Source organism: Chenopodium album, chromosome 23 (assembly GCF_948465745.1).
Source record: "Chenopodium album chromosome 23, dcCheAlbu1.1, whole genome shotgun sequence".
Taxonomy (NCBI): domain Eukaryota; kingdom Viridiplantae; phylum Streptophyta; class Magnoliopsida; order Caryophyllales; family Amaranthaceae; genus Chenopodium; species Chenopodium album.
In genome coordinates this window covers 36450324-36471524 of record NC_137856.1, presented here as the reverse complement: position 1 = coordinate 36471524, position 21201 = coordinate 36450324, and the positions used below count along the sequence as shown (strand labels likewise).

Here is a 21201-nt window from a genome sequence, read left to right as displayed (position 1 = left end):
AATTTGCAACAAAAAATACATATAATTTTCTTGCACATTTCATATTTTATTATTAAAATTCTTTGATTAAAAAATTAATATATGTTAAACGGGTGGGTGGATTGTTAGCGGGTGAAAAAAGTATCATCCATATCCGATCCGATCCATCATCCGCTTCATCCATCACCCGCTTCTCATCCATTTAATTCGGATTTTCGTCCATTTATTTATTGCGGGTGGAGCGGGTTAGTGGATATCCACTTAATATTGCCATCCCTATTCCACACCCTTTAATTCTAAAGTTTTTCTCCCTCTTCCTCTCCCCTTTTCCGAGTCAACTCACCATGACTCACCCTCTTCCTCGGGTTCTACTCACCGGGTTGCACCGCCTGAACCCGGGTCGGGTTTTCCGTCAATGGTTCGAATTGGTGGGTTGAAGTCCGCCGGAAGTGGCGGCGGTAGTGGTGGTAATGGGCCTGCTTTTGTGGGGCAAGTGTTTAGTATGTGTGATATTACTGGAACTGGTCTTATGGCTGTTTCTACTCATTTTGATATACCCTTCATTTCTAAGAGGTAATTTGGTTATTCACTGATTGTTTGCTTTGATTTTGATACTAAAGTTTTAAACTTTAAGTGGGTGTTTGATGTTTTTTGAATTTCTGTTTTACAATTACTCAGTCGAATTGTTGAAATGTCTGTTTTGTGTATTTTACATTGATGTTTGATAGCAATTGTAGTGTTCGTGTTGTTTAATTGAAAAATTTGTTGTTTTGGTGAGTGATTGTTTGATGGGCTGATGATTGAGAATTGAGATAGGTTATTTTGGAGATAGATTATAGTAGTATACTGCGCGTTTTGAAATGATAATCGCGCATATTATTTGGTATGCTATGTTATTGTAAAACATGGATAGATCATGCACTCCGATGTGTAAGAAATGAGTGAGGGAGAAGCAGTGGGCAGGAAGCAACCATTAATGGCTTTTCCATTTACATTTTTTATTTTTAGTTTCGATAGGTTGGGATGATTTGACAATTAATTTTGAATGGAGAGAATATGAATTAGTCAAAATGTGACTTCAAGGTTGTCTACTTGCATACCAAAATGTTTAGGCTTAATTTACATCAGGTATGGTTATGCCATTACTTAGTAATGGTTGGTTTTTAGTATAGAAGACGACTTCTTTTGTGCTAATGAGTAAGCAAATGGCGCTAAGGTGTGGAGCAATGACTAAGGAATGTTATTTTGCTAGGTTAGTATGTATAAAGTAATGGTGTCTAAAGAGTTGTGTCATGTTGGAAAGTTCTACGTTTAGGAAGTGGTTATTATGCAATTAGGGATGCCATGAGGGAATTCAATGACCCGAAGGCCTTCTTGGTCCCTTATCTGCATTATTATCTATTTGCTCGTATGCTCATGCAAAAACTTAGAGCAAGATGTTGCCTCATTGAATTAATGTCGGTTTGGCGTGAAATAAAATAGTTTGGAATGAACAAGTGATTAATTACTTCTCTTGTTGCAGAATTGTGTTTGTGCTCATGTATGAGATTGCACGTTTATGAAATGTTGACGATGTCAATTCAAAGGTGCACTGGTCCATGTTTGAATATACTCTCTGTTGCTTAGCCATTTATGGGCATTTCTCTGGCACAAGAAATTGTTAATCCATACAGAAATTTATATCATGTCCTCTTCCTCTCTCTGCTTCTATCTTTTGCTACATGATCTAATGCTACATGATTTGTAGAACCAACAAATTAGGCAATTTTGTCTTGTATGTGCGATTGCAGTTCATAAAGACTACTGTTTTTGATTGGGGAAGGGGGAACTGGGAGACAATCAGTCAAATCAAAGATCATTATTTTGACTTATGATTAGAATTTGGGGATGATGTGAAAGTCTAGTATCTGTTACTTACTATTTCATATGGCCAGCTGTAAATTTCCCCCCTTAGTTATGTGCTTCATTTTGTGGTAACTGATAACCTGCTTTTGCTCTATTGATCTGTAGAACACCAGAGTGGATCAAGAAGATGTTTTCGACTATTTTAAAGAATGACTCAGGCCCTGTCTTCCGTTTTTTCATGGATCTTGGTGATGCAGGTATGATGTATAAATATTTAGTATCTACCTATATAATCTTATGGTTACATCTTTATCCTGTTTGTTTTGCATGCTACTTTCTATGTTTCCCTAGCAGTAGATTATACCTTTATTGCAAAATATTTTCTTTTTTCTTTATTTTAGTAGCATTACTCTTGTTTTTAAATTTTGATTTTTTTTTTTTTCATTTATTTTTTGTACTCAAAGATGAATCCTTGACTGATGTTAAAATTGCAAAGTGTGTTGCAGACATTTTTTTTTCTTTGGTTAATTTTGTAGTGTCCAAAAATTGTACCTTCTGCTAATAATTTTCATTTGTTTAGTTTCCTATGTTAAAAGGCTGAACGTTCCTAGTGGCGTTGTGGGTGCTTGTCGACTTGATTTAGCATATGAGCATTTCAAGGTATGTTGATCAACAATTCACTGTTGCCTGTTTCCAATAAGGTTAGTTAAGTTGTAGACTGTGATGCATATGCTTTATCTGTCGTGTGGGAGAGTTCATTGATAGTTTCATTTTCATCTATCCTAGATTGTTTATGGTTGCTATTAGGTCTTGCTCTAAAGTGATGCTGAAGTTCTTTTATGTGCAGGAAAAACCTCATAATTTCCAGTTCGTACCAAACTCAAAGCAGGTGAAAAGCATTGTTGGACTTAGTATAGTTGGACTTGTCAACTCAGGAGAAGTTCTGTGAAAACTTTCCTTGATAATCTTTCTTCTTACAGGTGAAAGCAGCTAGCAAGCTTCTAAAGGGAAGTAAGGAAACTGGCAGGGGACAGATTGATGGTGTTCCTGTTTTCTCAGCTCAGAATTTAGATATTGCAATAGCAACTCCTGAGGGAGTTAAGTGGTAAGCCCTCCTATTGTTTTGTATATTACCATATAAGAGTTGCAACTGTTATTCCCTTTTAAAGTGGGACCTGATTCATATCTAATTGTCCATAACTCTTAAAAACATGGTATCATTCTGAAATCTATAATATTTTGGAGTTGATACATTGATACGAGCTGCAAAGTATTCTACATGGTGATGATTTATTTGTTAAAGCTTTGAGTTAGTTGTAATAATAAAAGCATTCTGGAAATATGTCCAGATTTCTGGGAGATCAAACTCAGAAGCAAGTACTGTATGTAAGAGTGATAGTAAGTTTTGACAATTGAAGAAATTTTATAAGACCTTTTGTTGATTTGTTAAAGTGGGTTTTAGGATAGGAGTTTCAGAACTTTTTACCGGGGACCTAGCCATTTTTTTCATTACTTACCTTGGGGTGTGTATCATATTGCAGTTAGCTCTGTAAATGGTGCAGAATAAGTAGAGCATAGCTTTTAAAAATTTATAGATACTTTTATGTCAGAGTTTATTTGTCAAAGTTTAATGCTGGATTGCAGGACTACCATGAAATGGATTGAAACATGATTAAATAATATTACTTTGTAATTTTAGAGTGGGGGACCTGGGATATTGTACTGCTAAGACGAGATCATGGGATGTAATGATGTATAGATGTGAATGCAACAAGTGGATACTATGAACTTATGTGGAAGCAGTGAAGGAGATGTGGGCGCCTTTCTTTCACAGTCCTCATCCCGCCCCCCCTCTTTCTTGTCCCTTGAGGTGGCATATTGGCATGTTTTAGAGTGCTCTGGATTTTTGATGTCATTTCCTTGTGCTAAAGCTTATTAGAATATGCTAATGTAAAAGCACAATAATCTTTTGCTACCAGGTACACTCCTTATTTTTTTGATAAAAATATTCTGGATAACATTTTAGAGGAATCTGTCGATCAGCATTTCCATTCTTTGATTCAAAGCCGCCATGTACAACGGCGGGGTGATGTTAGTGATGATAACTTTGCAGCAGAAATCATAGAAGAGAGTGCAGAGAGCATATGGGAGCCTGGAGAGGTGAGCATGTTTGTCTCTCTTTTTGATCTGTAAACATAAGCACCGTAGTAGTGAAGTTAAGAAAATTTAAAATCAAATTTTGTTTATCCAAAAAGTGGATGTCTATGCTAAGTTCATGTGGGTAATATACATATTACTTCACTTTTATCCTGTCATCCATAAGTTTTTTCTCTGGACTTCTTTTGCTTTCCCTCCTCTCCTCGTTCTGTCATTGTGTACTTACAAAAATTCCGCATATTATTACCTGTAGGATATACATAATCCCGGATTAATGTATTGACATCTAATTATGTGAAGCATGTGAAAAGTTAGAACCACCCAGCTGCATATACAGTAGGGATTATACATCATGTTCTAAAATAAGTTCAAGCTAATTGGTTGATACAATTTTACACTCAATTCAAGGGCAAATGCCATCTCCCAATCCCTAATGCAGACACCTTTTTGTGATCTTACTGGTGTATATATTCTTGGATTTTTTTAATTTCTTTTGAGTTCTAAAAAAATTTATTAATAGGTTCAGGATTTGATGGATGAGATGGGCCAGCCTGGAATACCCTTAAGTGTCATATCAAAGGCTGCTGAAATGCAGCTTTCATATGCTGTAGACAAAGTGCTGCTGGGAAATAGGTGGTTGAGGAAAGCCACTGGGATTCAGCCAAAATTCCCATACATGGTTGACTCCTTTGAAAGGAGGTATAATTCATAATGCTTCTGATATCCTTTTATTTTCTCTTTGTGGAAGCCTGTTTGTTATGTGGGAGTTTGAGTGATTGAATGCATGCTTGATGCTTCACTACCAACATTGTGCATGTTTGATTGGAGGTGAAGGGAATTATAAGAGAGGGGAGAGAAGAAATAAAATGATTGGTACTTTTTGTTGGTTACCACCACACAAGCATCATCTCTCCATCGTGTGAATTGATGTGTGCTGTCCTACCACCAATTGATGGACCATTAACGGACAATGAAATTTGATCACATTTTATCAATTCTTATATTGGGAGCAAATAGATATTTTTTTTTTAACTTCTTCTGTTACTATTATTACTTGTTTCCTCCTTTGATGCCAATCTCTTGGTAGTAACTCACAAATTGGTGCCATTGTATTCATTTGCTCTGTCGATCAAGAAGTTTACACTAACACAAGTATACGTTCTAAATCAGCTCTGAAGAAGTGGTTCAGGTTGAACATAGATAGCCCAAACACCTGTACCACATTTCAAGCACAGTCGTAGACGATGTTTGTTGTTTGCTCACTTGAATTTTTTGGTTCAGATAAGAGAATCATCAAGACAGTGGTTATAACAAAATACCAAGAACTCAGTTAAAACATTTGCTCTGTTTGGATTTTGAGTCTATGGGTAACATCTGTGGGTATATAGTCTATGTACAATACCACTGCCATTTCCCCCACCTAATGAGGAGTTTCTTAAATGGATTTACTTGAGTTGTAGTTGTGTAAGGCAAGTTTTGAGTGTATACGAGTGATTGTAAATGTAAACAGGTTTTCTTGGTGGAGGATCGTGGGAATATAAGAGACAAACCACACGGTCTTTCCTAGGAAGCTTTGGTATATTCCACGATTCATTCTCTACAAAGCTCAAACTGAGATGTGTTTGTGTACGTCAAATCTGCTATTTGACAAAACCCTTCAGTCTTGTGGAAAGTGACTGTGGGAAGAAAGGGAATGTGACAAACAGGCATAGAGGGGCTCCTGTATATTTTTATTTTTATTTTTATGATGTATTATATACGTCTGCTTATTCATGCAGGAGTGCTATTTCACGGTCAAGAGCATTTAAGATAGCTAGCTGTTCTGCAAATTCTGATAGGGAAAGCCTAAATGAACTGCAAGATCAGTCGGCTTCTTCAAAGCTAGGACCAGAAAATAATGATCAAGCTACTGTTCTGGAGCAACCTGATCTCCATTCTCCAAGGAGAGACTGGCTAAGATTACCTTGGCTGAATCCTCAATGTGAAGCCAAGAAAGAGGCTGATTCAAGGTTTTAACTCATTCCTCTGCTTGTGCAAAGCTTCTTGAGAGCAACAGACTCTTAAATTCTGTTCATGTGACAAGATGTTTTGTCTAAGAAACTTTGGCACTAGTTATAGCCTTATGAGGGATCAACTTGGACTGTCAAGGATAACGGAATTGCTCATCTATTATGCTCAAATTTTTAAAAAATAAAGGGAAGAAAATGGTTGCTTTTGTTGGAGCTTATGATGTTGATAATTCTGGCACTTTTCCTCTGATAATCTCTTCTTTTCTTCAGGTTTGTAGATTCATCTAGTGGTCATGTGAAGGAAGAACTTCAAAATAGTCCACTTCTCCCAAGGATTACGATGGTTGGTATTGCGACAACTGAGCCAGGTCAAATGAGCAAAGCCTCAATAAAGAAGACCATGGAAGATTTAAGCAAGGAATTAGAACAGGAAGGCCATGGAAATGCTGCCTCTAAGAGCTCTGGAAAGTGTTGCCTTGAGGATAGAGATCCCCTTTTCGTAGCAAATGTAGGTGATTATTATTCAAGCATGAGTAAGTCAAGCTCACCTCGGTGGCTACGTGGTGTTCACAGATGAAACTCTTTATAGGTAAATGGGGTATTTTAAGCTGTACATCACGTAATCAGGTTGATATGAAGCGTGACGTGAAAGCAAGCAATGGAACTTTTGATTGATTGATTAAGGATGAAGACCAAACTTAGAAGGCAGTTATAAAGAAACTTATAGTAGTTCTAGAAATTGTTCAGAAGGTGCAACTACTGGAGAAGTTATTTAAGAGAGGAAGCTAAGGTGTTGGGGATTCTTGTACTATGTCGACTAGGATACTCATTGCTGTACAATAAAGTTTAGGTTGTACTTGTACTGTATTGTATAATAAGATGATTGTATCGAAGTTCTCCATTCTTGGTTTTCAGGCTGAAATAAAAGTTTATGAGTTATCTTTACCTAAGGTCTCAAACCAAAGTTGAGATTTTTGTAAACAAACATTCCTTTATCCTATTTGCGAGTGTACCATGGCACCACACCCACCGCAGCTACATCCATGATGCTATCTAAAACTGTAATACACCTACGACCTACCCTTCACTACTGTCAAAGCGACTCTTATGTCACTGTTCCAAATTACCTACAGAAACTGTCAATCCTAAACCCCAGGGTCGAGAGAGAGACCGTAGAGCTTTGTTTGGCTATAACCACCCACCCACCGTCTAAGAATTGGTTGTATATATCAACCTTCATCCAAAGAAGACAATTCTCAAAAAGCCTTGGTTATTTGTATTGAGCCCCAGCCGTCCTACATATGGTGTAGCACTTTTTTGGCACTAATTTACCAAACTCAAAGATAAAGTGTTGGGGATAATGTTGAATCATTTGATAGCTCCTCTTGCTAAATCCCACTCCAGTAAAAAGAGCTGATTGGGTGCTTTCTGGTAGCAGTTCCCACATTTGCTTTTATGTATGTGCTTCTCGTTTTTAAACATGTTTTCTTGCCAAACTCCTAACAGCCTCATAGGTCCCTCATTGTGTTACAATTGTCAACTTTGTGCTATGCACCCGAAAACACTGAAAATGGCGTGACACTAAACTATAATAAGGTGTGTGAATGGGAGCGCAAGGTGCACAATCTTCATGTTTGTGTGCATGTCCTATGCACGTGATGAGATTGAGGAACAACAATTTTGGCCCTCAGCGCCTGTTAGGTATGTCTAAAAAATAATTTCACACGGACTTTTACAGGATGGGAATAGTAACCCTTATTGAGCTCCATTTAAGAGCAAATCTCATGGTTAATATGATCTGATGATAATAATACGAATCAAGAGATGTTTCAATGGTTAAAAACCTCACTCGTCCATTAAGAGGTTGAGGGTTGTATTATATTTCAACATTGTGGTAGCTACCAAACGCCCTACAAAGTATAACTATAGCAGTAATCAAAGGAGGGAAAAAGAATGCCCTCATGTCCAGTCTTGTAAAATGGTTGTCACACATACATCTGAGAGTATATGGTGTGCACCCAATAATTTACTGTTAATGAGACTTGAAAGAATTGGGGGCCCACAGGCCCAGTTATTAGTATCAATCTTGTCATCCTATACTATCTTAAAATGGGCCCAATAAAGCTCTTCATATGCGGAGTTTATAACTCATAAGTCATAAAGCAATGAGTCAAATCCATTAAGTACCAAGCTTATCTTGTGTACTAATGATAGTGACACAAAAGAGCGACATTCTATGTTCTTTTTAATCAAGGATCACCAATGTGAATAAAGATGATTTGAGTGAGATTGACAAAACATGTAACTAAACATTCTCATCCACTCATACAAGAAAATTATATACTATAGCACGTCAAGTGATCAAGATGTCTTATCTGATTTTATCTAAGTTTTATACTAGTACGTGTGTATATTTTGTTAGTATAGTGTTATAATTCATACTCGATACCTCTTAAATGAACTTAAAAACCTTATTCTTGTAACATTGAAGTATGTTGAGGTAATTGAAGGAACGAACTAGAAGTGTATATATAGTTACACTAACTTAATTAGTAGTAGAGGAGTTGACTTTTGTGAGGTATGTCAAGCTATGAGCTAATGGAAGTGAGCGTTTACTTATGCTCAAAAGTCAGTAAAAGAAGTGTTGGGAGTCCTCGGAACTTTTGTGAGTTGCAAAGAGGAGGAAAAAAAGCTTATTGGTAGCATCTTACCTATGAATCCTATGATAGTTAGGCACTTAGGCAGAATCACAAATGGTACTCGTAACAATCTATTACTCAATCATCAGGGCCTTTGTTATAGTGGTACGTATATAGTGCGTTATCTTCTATCATTGTATTTATGGTCAGGATTATAATGGCCACAATTGTTTATCATGTTAACATTCCTCTATTTTTACTGCTATTTTGATCTTAACTTAGAGCCTGTTATCTTCAGCTTATTTACATTTCAGTTCTTATTTTAATTTTCTTCTCTCATAAAATATTCTGTACAGTTCAGTTCAGCTCCAATAAGTTCAATTCAGTTCAGTTCAGTTCAGCTCAATTCAGTTAATTAGAACAGGCCCCTTAGATGACTTACTTAAACTATACTCAAAATTTTTTCCGGTTTCATAATATGTACAAATAATGTTATTACGTAAAGTATTAGCATGAATTTGATTTGTTAATATCTACAAAATATATATTGTAACTGGGATTAAAGTTGTGTATTAGTATATGAGATCGAAAATTCAACTGGTACAACAAATTATAAAACAAAGGAAGCACAAGAGAGGAGGCTCATATGGAAGATCCACAAAACTTGAATCTTTGAGGTTGTTGACTTGTTGCTGACTCTTGGACATGTTGTCGTTAGTTGTTGACTTGCTTATTAGTTAATAAAATCATTAGATAAAAATAGATTAATAACAATGGATCTGTGAATGGTGATATAAGTGTAGTCACTCCAAATCACATAAAAATCAAATTCGAAAAAAGGTAATTTATTACAGATATTTTGAAGTGATTAAGCCTGTTATGTTATGTATGATATACTTATATTATTTGTATACAAGCAGACAAAGTGATTCTAAAAAAATCTATTCGAAGCCTAATCCTAATATTGGTATAAAATAGGTTTGACCAATGTCTTTTTTACCAACCTGTTATAAGAAAAAAAGAAAAATGGACACGAGATGATCAAATTGACTACCAATAAATTAAAATTCTGATTCTCCCCAACTTTATACTATTATATAGTTTTTATGTGATTAATTTTCTTTAGCAAATGGGCAGGAGAGGAAGTTAACATCAGAGAAAGCTAGCTAGCTTAGCTTAGCTAGTGGTGGTCCCTTGCCTTAAATTTATTATTGAAGCATATTTGATATATTCTCAATTTATTGAAGCATAAAATTATTTACTTTAATTGAATGTAGTTGTAGGTCTCTGTATCATGCCTTTTTCTATCACTTTCTTCGAATGATTTTTATCTTTTTTTTTTTTTTTTTGTTTTTCTTTGCTTTTTAAAAAATAAAAGGTCAATATATGGCTCATTTCATGCTTCTAATTAATTCTCTCGTACTTATCATGCTTGCCTTCCTCAACAATCAATTTGCATGGTATGGTATGGTATGAGTTAGAGGTTTTTTTAAATTAGAGAAGAGCCGTTTTTTCAATTGTGAAATTATATTTAATCATATTTTGAACTTGATATCGGGACTTATGTCTTAGACATTTATTTTTAGGGCGACAATGAGTTTGTAAAGAGAATTTTACTCAACTTAATACTTTGCCGGCAATATGCGACAACTCACATGTGTGATATGCTTGGTACAAATAAGGGGTGGTTGGCTCAAAGATTGTTAATTAAGAGCAAAATTTATTAGAAGAGACATGATATGAAACCCACTATAAATTAATATGCTTTTTATAGAATTATCAATTTCCCTAATAAAAGCATTATTTTTATTCATAAATGTATAATTTGAGGATAAATATAGCCCAAGGGGATGGACCACACCCCTTAGTTTGCCCCTGTCCCTTAGGGCCTTAGTTAGGCTCTAATGTCTTAGTGATCCTATAAAGGTTGAAGTAATTTTGACTAATTCTCCTCAACAAAGTCTAGATTATATATACTTTTGTGATCCAGTATGAAAATGACAATTACACATTATCACTTCTTTTCCAAATCAGTAACCATTTATTTAGTCAAAATATCAGCTTATTATATAGAACCATATTGCTTCTATATACTTCCTAAAACACTACTTTTGTTTAAACCTAATTTGGCAAAGAAAAGCATTAGATCAATGTCTAACATAAGTAATCATTAGACAAAGTTTTGCAGATGACGTAGTATTACATAACTATCGAGATAAATTAAAAAGATCTAAATAAAATTTTATTTGAGACAATCTCACAATAACTTACCGTGATATTAGAATGACTTTATCTTTAATTTTATACTATATATGTGACTTTCTTGACAAATAGTGAAATATGTCACATACTTGCCTATATCCTTTTATCTCAAAAAACAAATATTTAAGTTAGCTTTACACAAGCTTATCCTTCTACAATATGCGCAACGGGGAAAAAAAAGGACGAAGTTTGACCTTTCTCAAGATATGAAGTACCATAATCAGCACTAAAAATCATAAGCAATAAGCTTTTTAAATTGTTCTTTTTATGGGTGGTTATGTGAGTCGTGGACTTGTCGAAGCCTTTGAATAATCATGAGAATGCGAACTTTGGTCCAAGAAGTATAGTTTTATATTTGTACATGTGTCCTAAACCTATATAAAAGCTTATTATAATGCTAGTTTAGCTAGTAATTCTACTAAGTGTTGTTACTTGTTAGCTAGCTTAGCTTAGCCTAATAAAAAGTTATTCTTTTTAATTCGTTATTCGTATGTCAATTTGATGTCTTTTCTTTGCATTTAATCAATTAGTGCTAATTGCTAAAATCAAGAGAATGTATTGAATATAAGTATATGCTTGTATACGAGTATAATGTAGTGCAGACTTACTTATTAGTAACACTTCCTCGATCAAAGAGTAATTATGTACTCGTATTATGGAGTAGCTCGTCTTTTGTTAATTTCAATTCTCAGAAATATATATATATATATATATATATATATATATATATATATATATATATATATATATATATATATATATTGTGCCTTCTATTTTAGATTTTTCGTATTTTATCGAGAAATATAAAACATTATGAAAGAAGAGTTACATTTAGTATCAAAAAAGCATTTAATTTAATTAAGTGTATGTGTCACATTGCACCCTCAAATGCGACAAATAGAGTGTATTGACTGATAAAAAGGTTTAGGCCGCACTCGTCACAAGCGAGAGAGTCTACTTTATAAGCTAGTTCAAAAAGATCTCACCTTAAAACCATATAAAAACAAGAGTAGTTTTTTCATCTTATAAAGTAGACACAATTTATTTTTTACTTTCTTCTATGTTGGATACACACCTCGGTAATCTCCCTCCCTCACTTTTACACTTGTTCAATGTGAAAAAAACTTTACTTGTTGTTGATGTGAGTTTGTTAGTTGTTACACATACAACTAAGACCCAAGTTGGCCATTAGCAAATTCAAATGAAATACTTGAGGAGAGTGAAAATTAAAGAAAAATCACGAGATTTGTACTAGCTTAGCTTGGCTAATCAGTTATTTGAATCCAATAATAAAGTTATTACAAAAAGCCAGTACAATTGAACAACTTTATCCCTAAAGGATCTTTACCAAACTTGCATAAAAAAATGCATGCTTTGATATTTTGATCAACCCATTAATAATACAGAATTTTAGAATTAAAGATCGTTTGTTATAAATAATGTTATAATTTGGAATTTTGCTTAGCTTCACGCTATGTGCCCTTCATGCAAAACCATTTCATGTCATAACTTCATTGCTGATTAACGGCTCTACTTATTGCCTTACTGCTTTTCAGGATGATCCTTACCTTCCTTCCATTTTTGCGGACGTTTTTATTTTTTTATTTTTATATATTTATTTAGTTTAATCTTTATCTAATATCTTATGTTATACGAAGTGTAGTACAATGTATTCCCTCAAAAAAAAAAAAAAAAAAAAAGTGTAGTACAATGTACTGTCATCGGATGGAACATGTGTTTTTCCTTTTTTTTTTTTGACAAGATGGAACGTACATATGTTTTGCTGTTTCTTTATACACGCAACAATTTGTTATTTTATACTAATTGTATTTTATTAACTCATTTTATTACTAATTTGTGAATCATTATTTCATCAATTGTTAGGCTCTCCCGTCAAAAAAAGAAAAAATGTTAGGCTCAATGCATTTGGAGATTGGTGAATCAGGACTTCGATCTGAAGCTGGACGGCCGGTGAAAAGTAGTGGGTGTCCACTAACGGCTATTCCTGGCTCGGCTCCGATTCTCATGATATCTGTTTTTTCATTATATATTTAAAGATAATAATTGTCAAAAGTTGAGTTTTGACAAGTATGAAAAATCAAAATTTTACAAGTATATTAATAAATATAAAAAGAATACTGTAAAGTCTAGTAAAAAGCATTTCAAATCAACTCCCTTGGTCCCTAGTTATTTGCCTCATCGACCCATGCGCTATTTTGAGGGTTAAAGTTCATCAACTTCAACCTAAAATTTTCATCGGTTAATATAAAAAACTAATATCACGTGTGAACTTGTTAGACTTATCTTAACATGCATATATATTTTACATTTATCAACATTCGATTTAATTCTTACTGTTATAGTGAAATGTAACTAAACATATAGTAGCATTATACATATATATAAATGTATCATAATTAACTGAGACCGTTAAAAATAAAGGAATAAAATGCAATTAGGGTTGGTGAGTATAGGGATTATCGTTCTATTTTTAATTTGGTTCGTTTTATGTTTATCTTTTTACTTTTAAATTTATCATCACAAGTAAGAAAGAAAATTTGACGTTGATTAATGCATATCTCGTGTCATATATATATTTTGACTAATTCTGTATGACAACAAGATTGTCATATTAAGTTGACGCGAATATATATATATATATAGTAAGTATCGTAACAAATTTTTGAGCTCAAATCTTTGTCGTTGCTTGAATAATCTTTTTGTCATGACTCGGTCTTTTATACGCCATCACATGAAAAGTTTTCTATGTGTCACTTATTATGACGGTTATGGTTTTATCAATCTCTTTTGTCAAAAGTTGAAGGGGAACAAGGAACAAATTAAAACGATCTTTTTGACTAATTTTTTTTTTTTTTTTTTTTTTTACGTTACACATGTATCTTGATAAAAGCAACTATATTTTCTTTTCATGACTAAACCGCATAATTAGGGTAAATAACAACAATAATTTAGCAAGAATCTGGTCATGCAATTGTTGTCAATTGAAATCTTATTAGATATCAGGTTTCAAAGCTGATCGGTTGCCGAATTGACGCAAATATATATACTTGCAACAAACTTTTGACCTTAAATCATTATCTTTACTCGAATCTAGCGTATAATTTGTCGTTACTGCTCGATCTTTTACATAGACACCATCCATGAAATTTAATTTACGTGTCACTTAGCTTATTCAGTTACGATTTTTTTTAGTTTTCATTAAATCTTTTGCCAAGTTGCATGGAAGGGAACAAGGAACGTCAATATATCTTTTTAACAATTTTTTTTAACGCTACATATCTTGATAACAACAACTATTTCCTTTTGAACTAAAATGCTATTCTAAATTAGGGCTAATAACAACCATTTGGCAAGAATCCAAGCAATAATTTTGTTATTTCGTACATTTGTACTGCACACTTATTATCTTAGGTTTCGATGAGCAGATTGTCAATTTTAAATCTTAATGTAGGCAGCTTAAATTAATTCCGAGGCAATAAAGAATACCCTCAAAAATCAAAAATATGGAAACATTTGAGTAATAATAATACACATAGCTCAAAAGGAAAGTGTGTGGATTACCACAAAAATCACCTCACACACCAAATAATTCATTTATAAATCTTATACTTTTACTATAGTTATAATGTTATATCCATATTATAATTTATAAATGATATAATTACTTGAGGGATAAGTCCATGTAGGGTTAAATCAATTCAAACAAGCTAATGAGCTTGTCAAAACAATGGTCCATTCTCCTACATGCTCAATATACCGAGCTCATGGTGTGCGCGTTGCCTAAGAATATATATCTTGTCTAACAAAAAGTTAAGGATCAAAACTTTACCTTTACCCCTGTCTCTTTCATTCTAGCCAATTTACTATACATGATATATTTTTGTAGGTTATACATTTAGAATTAAATTTAAACACAAAGACTAACATAAATACTTTTTTCAAAAAAAAAAACTAACATAAATACTTATTTATTTATTAATTTTCTTTTATTATGACTTTCTATCTTGTATAAGAAGTACGATGTATATCATATGACTTGTCACGTACAGTATTATATTAGGTGGTATTCACGTACAAATTTTTATTACCATAGATATCTTTAAAATTTTGAAAATACTACCCTTTAGTAAATTCAAGAAATTTAATAATGCAAAAGATGATCCTAATGGTTTAAATGTTTAAAACTATGAAGTAATACACAAAAAATATATGCGCGCCTTGTTAGGAATTTAAAATAAATTTACACATTAATCATCTTTAATTCTTTATTACTCCCAATGTTTAATATTGATGTTCCATGTTTGTAATTAAATCTTCTTATAAGAAGGTTATGAATAAATTCTTTAAGGGCATGTTCTCTTCAGATTAAGTTCAGTTTTTTATCATTTAGTTCCAATAAGTTCAGTTCAGTTCTTAATTTCCTCCTCTCATAAAATATTCAGTTGATCAGTTCAATTAAGTGTAGTTCATTTCAGCTTCAATAAGTTTAGTTCAGTTAAGTCAATCAAAACAGGCCTTAGGTCTTGCTGTCTTGCAAATCTTTGGAAACTATCATTTTAAAACTTTTGGTGATTCATTAAACAAGGGCTCTACACTCACCCTCTTAAACCCTCATTCAAGCCTCCAATCCCATCGATGATCTCATGGATGATGCCATTAGCCTTATGTAGTTATGTAGTCGGTTAGCCCTAGCTCAACGGTACATTTTCCTTGTATTATGAAGTACATGCATAGAGCAAAATAAATGTGGGAGCAACCGTGCAAGCATTAGTACAAGAAATGCGTGAGTAGCCAAAGAAATAGACAAAATTAGAGAAAAAGCAACCCCAAAAAGCAGTATATTTTGTTACAAAACCACTAGTTTCCCTCTCCAAACAAAGGCTATACCTTAAATCTTACCTTTTTTTTTTCTTCACTATAAATAATTCTACATTTTTCACTTCCTTTGTCATATCCTACCTAGTCTTCTTCTAGTCTTTCTGCTTTCATCATCCCTTAGTCCCCCACCAAACCTCCTTCTAAATATATATATATATATATATATTTTTTTTTCTCCTCAAAAGTCAGTGCTTTTTAAAAAAAATTAAATTATTTTTTGTTATTGTCACCCTTAAAAAAAAGTGTCATTTTTTTTTGTTTTACAAACAAATTAATTTAGAAGTTTTCTATGGTTGTGATGGGAGAAGGGGAGATCAATGATAGTTGGTCTCTATTAGCCGTTGTAAAGGAAAGTTCTAGAAAAGCTAAACTTAGAGCAGCGCAAGTTGCGGCTGATGGTAATTATCTAACGACAACGATAACCACCACCAACACCAACACCACAGCACTCGATTATGTCGAGTTGGATCATAATGATCCTCCAGAGCCATTTTTTAATGATGACCAATTTGTGTTGATGAATAACTCAATAGGTTTTTTGTTACCATTAGCAGCAGGAGCAGAAACGTCTGCTCCTGCTGCTGATGAGGTCAGCGCTTTAGAGGACGAACTAAAAAAATTGTGCAGGCCTTTTTTGGTCCCTCAACCTCCTGTTGTAAGTAGTGTCAAGGCTGAACCCGTGGTCGGAGCTGGTGGGACGTCAAGTAATCTGTTCGTCGAGGAAACCTCGCGACAACATCTTAATCCGAGGAGATTTCATATCATTCCGAATCAGAGTCCCTCTACTGTTCTTTGTGGCGGTCGTCCATGTAACTATAAAAAAAAGTAACACCATTTTTTTTTTTTTTTTGGAAAGAAAAAAAATAAAGAATAAATGATTTAAGACTTTGTTTTATTTTTTTTCAGGAAATTTGAGGATAGAAGGATGGTGAGGCTGACTATGGAGGAGTTGTCAAGTAGCGATAAATGGGCATGGCGTAAGTACGGACAGAAGCCCATCAAAGGTTCTCCTTATCCTAGGTAAAAGTTACTTTTCGTCTGTTTTTAATTTTGCGAACCATTAATAATGTGACAACTAAATTTGAACGATACTGAAATTATATTACGGAGTATTTAATGGGAGGTTGTTGTAATCCTGCAGGAACTATTACAGGTGTAGCAGCATCAAAGGATGTAGTGCAAGGAAGCAAGTGGAGCGGAGTCCCATAGACCCGAATTTCTACATCGTTACATACACTAACCGCCATCATCATCCTTGTCCATCCATCCATAACACCACTAGGCCCCGGGTCAGGATCGCAGCCAGGTCTGAACCGATCCCACCACCCGAGTTAGAAGAGTCTCCCACCAATACTGTGCTCGAATCAGGGTACGGGCCTGGGCCGGTTGGTAATGAGGTGATAGAGATTGAGCATGTTGCTGGTGATGATAGCTTTAGTAGTGGTGAAATGAATGAAGCCTATGAAGGTTCTTACAATTACAATGATCATGAGATTCTGACTATGCCAATGAATTCGATGACGTATTCGGATCTTTTATCGGGTACGGGTATGGATGAGCTAAGTAAGGGAGGAAATTGTACTGGTAGTACTAATAATTATTACTCGTACTTAGAGGTGGTTATTGGACAGGGTAGCCCAATGATAATAGGGTCAGGGCCAAGCTTATAGGGGTTTTAATGGACAGGGCTATTAATGGACAGGGCCTTATTGGGTAGGGTCAATATAGGGCCAACATATTTTTCAAATTTAGTTGATAAAGAAAATACATAATGTAAAAATAATTATATAGATTAATTTGTATTCATATGTATTTAATAATGGCTTTGTCCAATATTTATTTTAATTGATATTTTGTAGGCCCGCCCATTATCGGCCCGCGACCCGTATTGGCCCGACCCTATATTGACCCTATAAAATGTGACCCTCTTTGACCCTGACCCGCAACCGACCCGCACCGACCCTGACCCGACCCGCCCAATAACCAGGTCTACTCGTACTACAATGAGAATAATGTTGGGTATAATCGGGGATGTGACCCGAATGTGACAATGGGGGTCCGAATGGAGGAAAACGGGTTTGGGTACGATGTTGGGGCGCATCAGCCGGCGAGTAATATGGGACAGAACTCACAGAACATTTGGGATAATGGGTTAATTAGGCCTCAAGGTTTCTTTTCTTAGATATGCTATAGTTGATTGTAGCAATAGTCTCTAAAGAGTGAGTGAGACGTGGGGAAGACCGGAAAAGTAACTAGAGGAAATAGTTGGGTGTTTCTTAAAATGGGCGTCTATCTTATAATCTTTTATCGAAACTTTTTATTTTTTAGGTTTACAAGATGACGTGCATAATAGTAGTTTAATTTCTAAGTTATAGGATATCTAATAGTGGTAAATTAAACCTTTTTTTTTTTTTTTTTAAAAAAAAAAAATGTTCTTATTGCTTTATATGGGGATTGGGTTGTAGCTTTAGTTTCCTTTCACGTTATGTGATTTGTAAATTTTTCATATGAGTAATGTGTTTGCATCCGACAGAGTTTTAAAAGAATTAGATGGATTAAAATTCAAGTGCAACAATCATTTTTTCCCCTTTATATATATCTCTATTCCTACATAATAACTATAATCCTTTAGTGATCTTCTACTTAATTTGATTCATTATTTCCACAATAGGACCATCATGGTGAATTTTTTTTTTGCAATTTATTGATATCATGAATATCATCTAATTTGATGTACTAGCTATATGAAAAATTAAATGTAATCACTGTAAACTTTTGCATAAACGTAATGATTGTATCACAATGCAACTCTTTTCACAACTTGTAAAATGAAAAACGCAATTAAGGACCAGTCAAATTAGTATAGATTAGTCTCAAATAATTCATAGTTGTGAAGTACTTGTATAATGTCTCAATGCAACTGTGCATGACCCAACAAATTAAAGACCAATGCTTCCAAAATACATATATACTACGAATTAATTTTTGCCATTTGCATTGTTGTTCACTTAAATTCTTTAGGTTCTATTATTATTATACAGACAATTGAACATAATTAGCAACAATATGACAAGAAAACATAATTTATTTTATACTAGTTGTATTATATTAAGAACATTGTATAATACTCCGAATTATATACTTATATGAAATCAGATTAACTGACAACATATGATTGTCATAGGTTATGGTAAAATTTACATTATTCATTATGATTTATGAGGCAAACTAAGCTAGTTAGTGTCTTGGTCGTGCTGTCGTGTCTTATATGTCTTCTACCACCAACTGGATTAAATCTAATTAATTTTTTTTATTTAATCTTAATCATACATTAGTCATGTAGATATTTTTTTTGTCTTTAATTTAATTGTTCAATTTGATTTTGTAAAATAATCCGTTAAGTATTATTACTGCATTTTTTAGTAAAAGGGTTGTTCTGATCTCTCTTATATGTCTATATATAATATATCTAGTCTACAATATAAATAAGTTCACGATGTTATTCAAAATAATAGATTTATGAATATTTACATGCGATGACTTTTATTGTTACTTATTAGCTTTGTAAACTCAATCTTAAAAACTCATTTGACTCGTCTAGATCAAACTCAACTCATCTCATGAGTTATTAAAGACGAAAAAAGTACGTACTTCACATTACATATAAATTTCACACATCTATTGGCACAAAATACGCGCATAATCTAGCATTGGGTTGGTTTTTACTAATAACCTATGCGATATTTCTACTCATGCCTATCAAAAGATAAAATGAGCGAATTTGCTATGTCATAAATTGAAGCTAGCCAATTTTATGCTATAATTGGAATCTAGTTACATGGTTGCGTGATACCTTGTTCAATCCATTTTCCTATCTTAATTTGGTTACAGCAATAAATATGTTTAATTGAAATCACTATCAAATTAAATAAATATTCCTATCTCCTCTTATTAAAAATATACTCCTAATAGCTTAAAACTAATTAGAATCATCAATAACGATCAACTCCACTTTAAGAAATGATATATATTCTCATCTGCAAATAATTTCTGACCATGATCGAGTCCATGAAAATGTAAAATCATCAGGATATAAAAATTAAATCGAACTAGAAAGATAGATAGTATGAATCTAGTAATGAATGACAGTATGTATGTAGTTCACATATTTATGGTCCTAGATAAAGGGCAAGAGCATATTATATGCACTTATGGGAAGTGGAAAGAGGCTTTTACGTAGTACTATTCTTGGAACATTATGCAAATTGACCTATGCATGGAAAAGAATATCGAAGATGGTGATATTGTCCCATGCACGGGGATTCCTTTTTTTGTACAATGCTACTTATGGAATATGTAGCCATGTTGGTGTATTTAGTATTTTTGTTCGAGTCACGACAAATAACTCTAGACTCGTAGTCTATGCATATACTATACTCTCTCCATTATACCATGAGAAAATGACTTAACAGAGAGTATGTAACAACTAGTTGGATAACTGTTAGTTAATTTAATTATCTTATACGTAGTACTCCATACAATTGTACGGACTATGGAGTACTTAATAATTATGATGATATACTTCGTAATTTTTTTTCCTTTGTATTTATAAGCCATTCAATTATACTTTGTATATACTTTGTACGGAGTATTTTCTGTATCTTGCTCTAAGGCGCTATAGACAAGTGAAGCAACTGGGCTACTGTAATGAAATTAAAAGGTCTGGGCTTTCTTTCAGAATCTTTCCTATTTATCTAATGGGCCGTGGGCCTGTTTTAATTGGCAACGAACAAGCAAATTAAATTCTGTGAAATGAATCACAAACTTCTAAATAAATTTACCTTTATACAATTACGAACCTTATGATGTGTAATTGTGTACATACTTCGTATAATCAAGTTAAAGGAAAAAAGTAGAGAAAGGAAATGACTTTTTATCGAACACTTGAAATTAATATTCTTCTTATTGTTAATTGATTTTGAAATTGATCCATTCTCTTCCTTCATCTTAGACGATCTATACCCATTTTCAATAATCTCTTAAACAACCAACAACATCTGGTGTGTAACATAGAAAAATGCTAACCTACACGGCTACTCACGTACAATCTAGTAATCTACCAACATAATGCGAATTAAAGAGAAAGAAGAACATACTTCTTCACGTTTCTAACTTTAATTTGGAACAAAATGTCTATATTATATGATTCAACATTTCCACGTTAAATTCAGCTGCTGGAATGTATAGTAAGTCCAAGAATAGCCTAAGATATTCACTACATTTCCTCTTTTTTGTCATCATGCCTTTCACACATTGTAAGCAATTTAATTAATTAGTGCCTTCCACCTTAAAAGAGATCTGATCAGATACCATACATAGCTCTCCATCACACCAATAAATACATGAGTAGT

At 33.6% G+C, this 21201-nt stretch overlaps 2 protein-coding genes across 3 annotated transcripts; both read left to right on the top strand.

Moving 5' to 3' along the window:
- The first annotated feature begins 264 nt into the window (after positions 1 to 264).
- Positions 265 to 6935, top strand: LOC145609342 (uncharacterized). 2 transcript variants are annotated; one of them, XM_081664846.1, is made up of 9 exons: positions 265 to 552; positions 1990 to 2081; positions 2405 to 2484; positions 2672 to 2713; positions 2805 to 2929; positions 3804 to 3984; positions 4508 to 4680; positions 5760 to 5990; positions 6261 to 6935. In XM_081664846.1, exons 1-9 carry the CDS (start codon positions 395 to 397, stop codon positions 6565 to 6567), a joined length of 1389 nt encoding a protein of 462 aa, XP_081520972.1. In that variant the 5' UTR covers positions 265 to 394; the 3' UTR covers positions 6568 to 6935. The 2 variants fall into 2 exon arrangements, with proteins under 2 accessions (XP_081520972.1, XP_081520971.1); XM_081664845.1 differs by having other exon boundaries at positions 4502 to 4680.
- Positions 6936 to 15888: 8953 nt separating this feature from the next.
- LOC145609047 (uncharacterized) lies at positions 15889 to 17641 on the top strand. Its single transcript, XM_081664618.1, has 3 exons — positions 15889 to 16615; positions 16697 to 16810; positions 16932 to 17641. The coding sequence occupies exons 1-3, from the start codon at positions 16080 to 16082 to the stop codon at positions 17458 to 17460; spliced, it is 1179 nt and encodes a 392-aa protein (XP_081520744.1). The 5' UTR covers positions 15889 to 16079; the 3' UTR covers positions 17461 to 17641.
- The last annotated feature ends 3560 nt before the right edge of the window (positions 17642 to 21201 follow it).

Coding starts and splice junctions, on each gene's coding strand:
- LOC145609047 (XM_081664618.1), top strand. CDS start 16,080: ATGGTTGTGATGGGAGAAGGGGAGATCAATGATAGTTGGTCTCTATTA. Junction 16,616..16,696: donor CCATGTAACTATAAAAAAAA/GTAACACCATTT, acceptor ATTTTTTTTCAG/GAAATTTGAGGATAGAAGGA. Junction 16,811..16,931: donor AAAGGTTCTCCTTATCCTAG/GTAAAAGTTACT, acceptor GTAATCCTGCAG/GAACTATTACAGGTGTAGCA.
- LOC145609342 (XM_081664845.1), top strand. CDS start 395: ATGGTTCGAATTGGTGGGTTGAAGTCCGCCGGAAGTGGCGGCGGTAGT. Junction 4,681..5,759: donor GTTGACTCCTTTGAAAGGAG/GTATAATTCATA, acceptor TTATTCATGCAG/GAGTGCTATTTCACGGTCAA. Junction 5,991..6,260: donor AAGAAAGAGGCTGATTCAAG/GTTTTAACTCAT, acceptor TCTTTTCTTCAG/GTTTGTAGATTCATCTAGTG.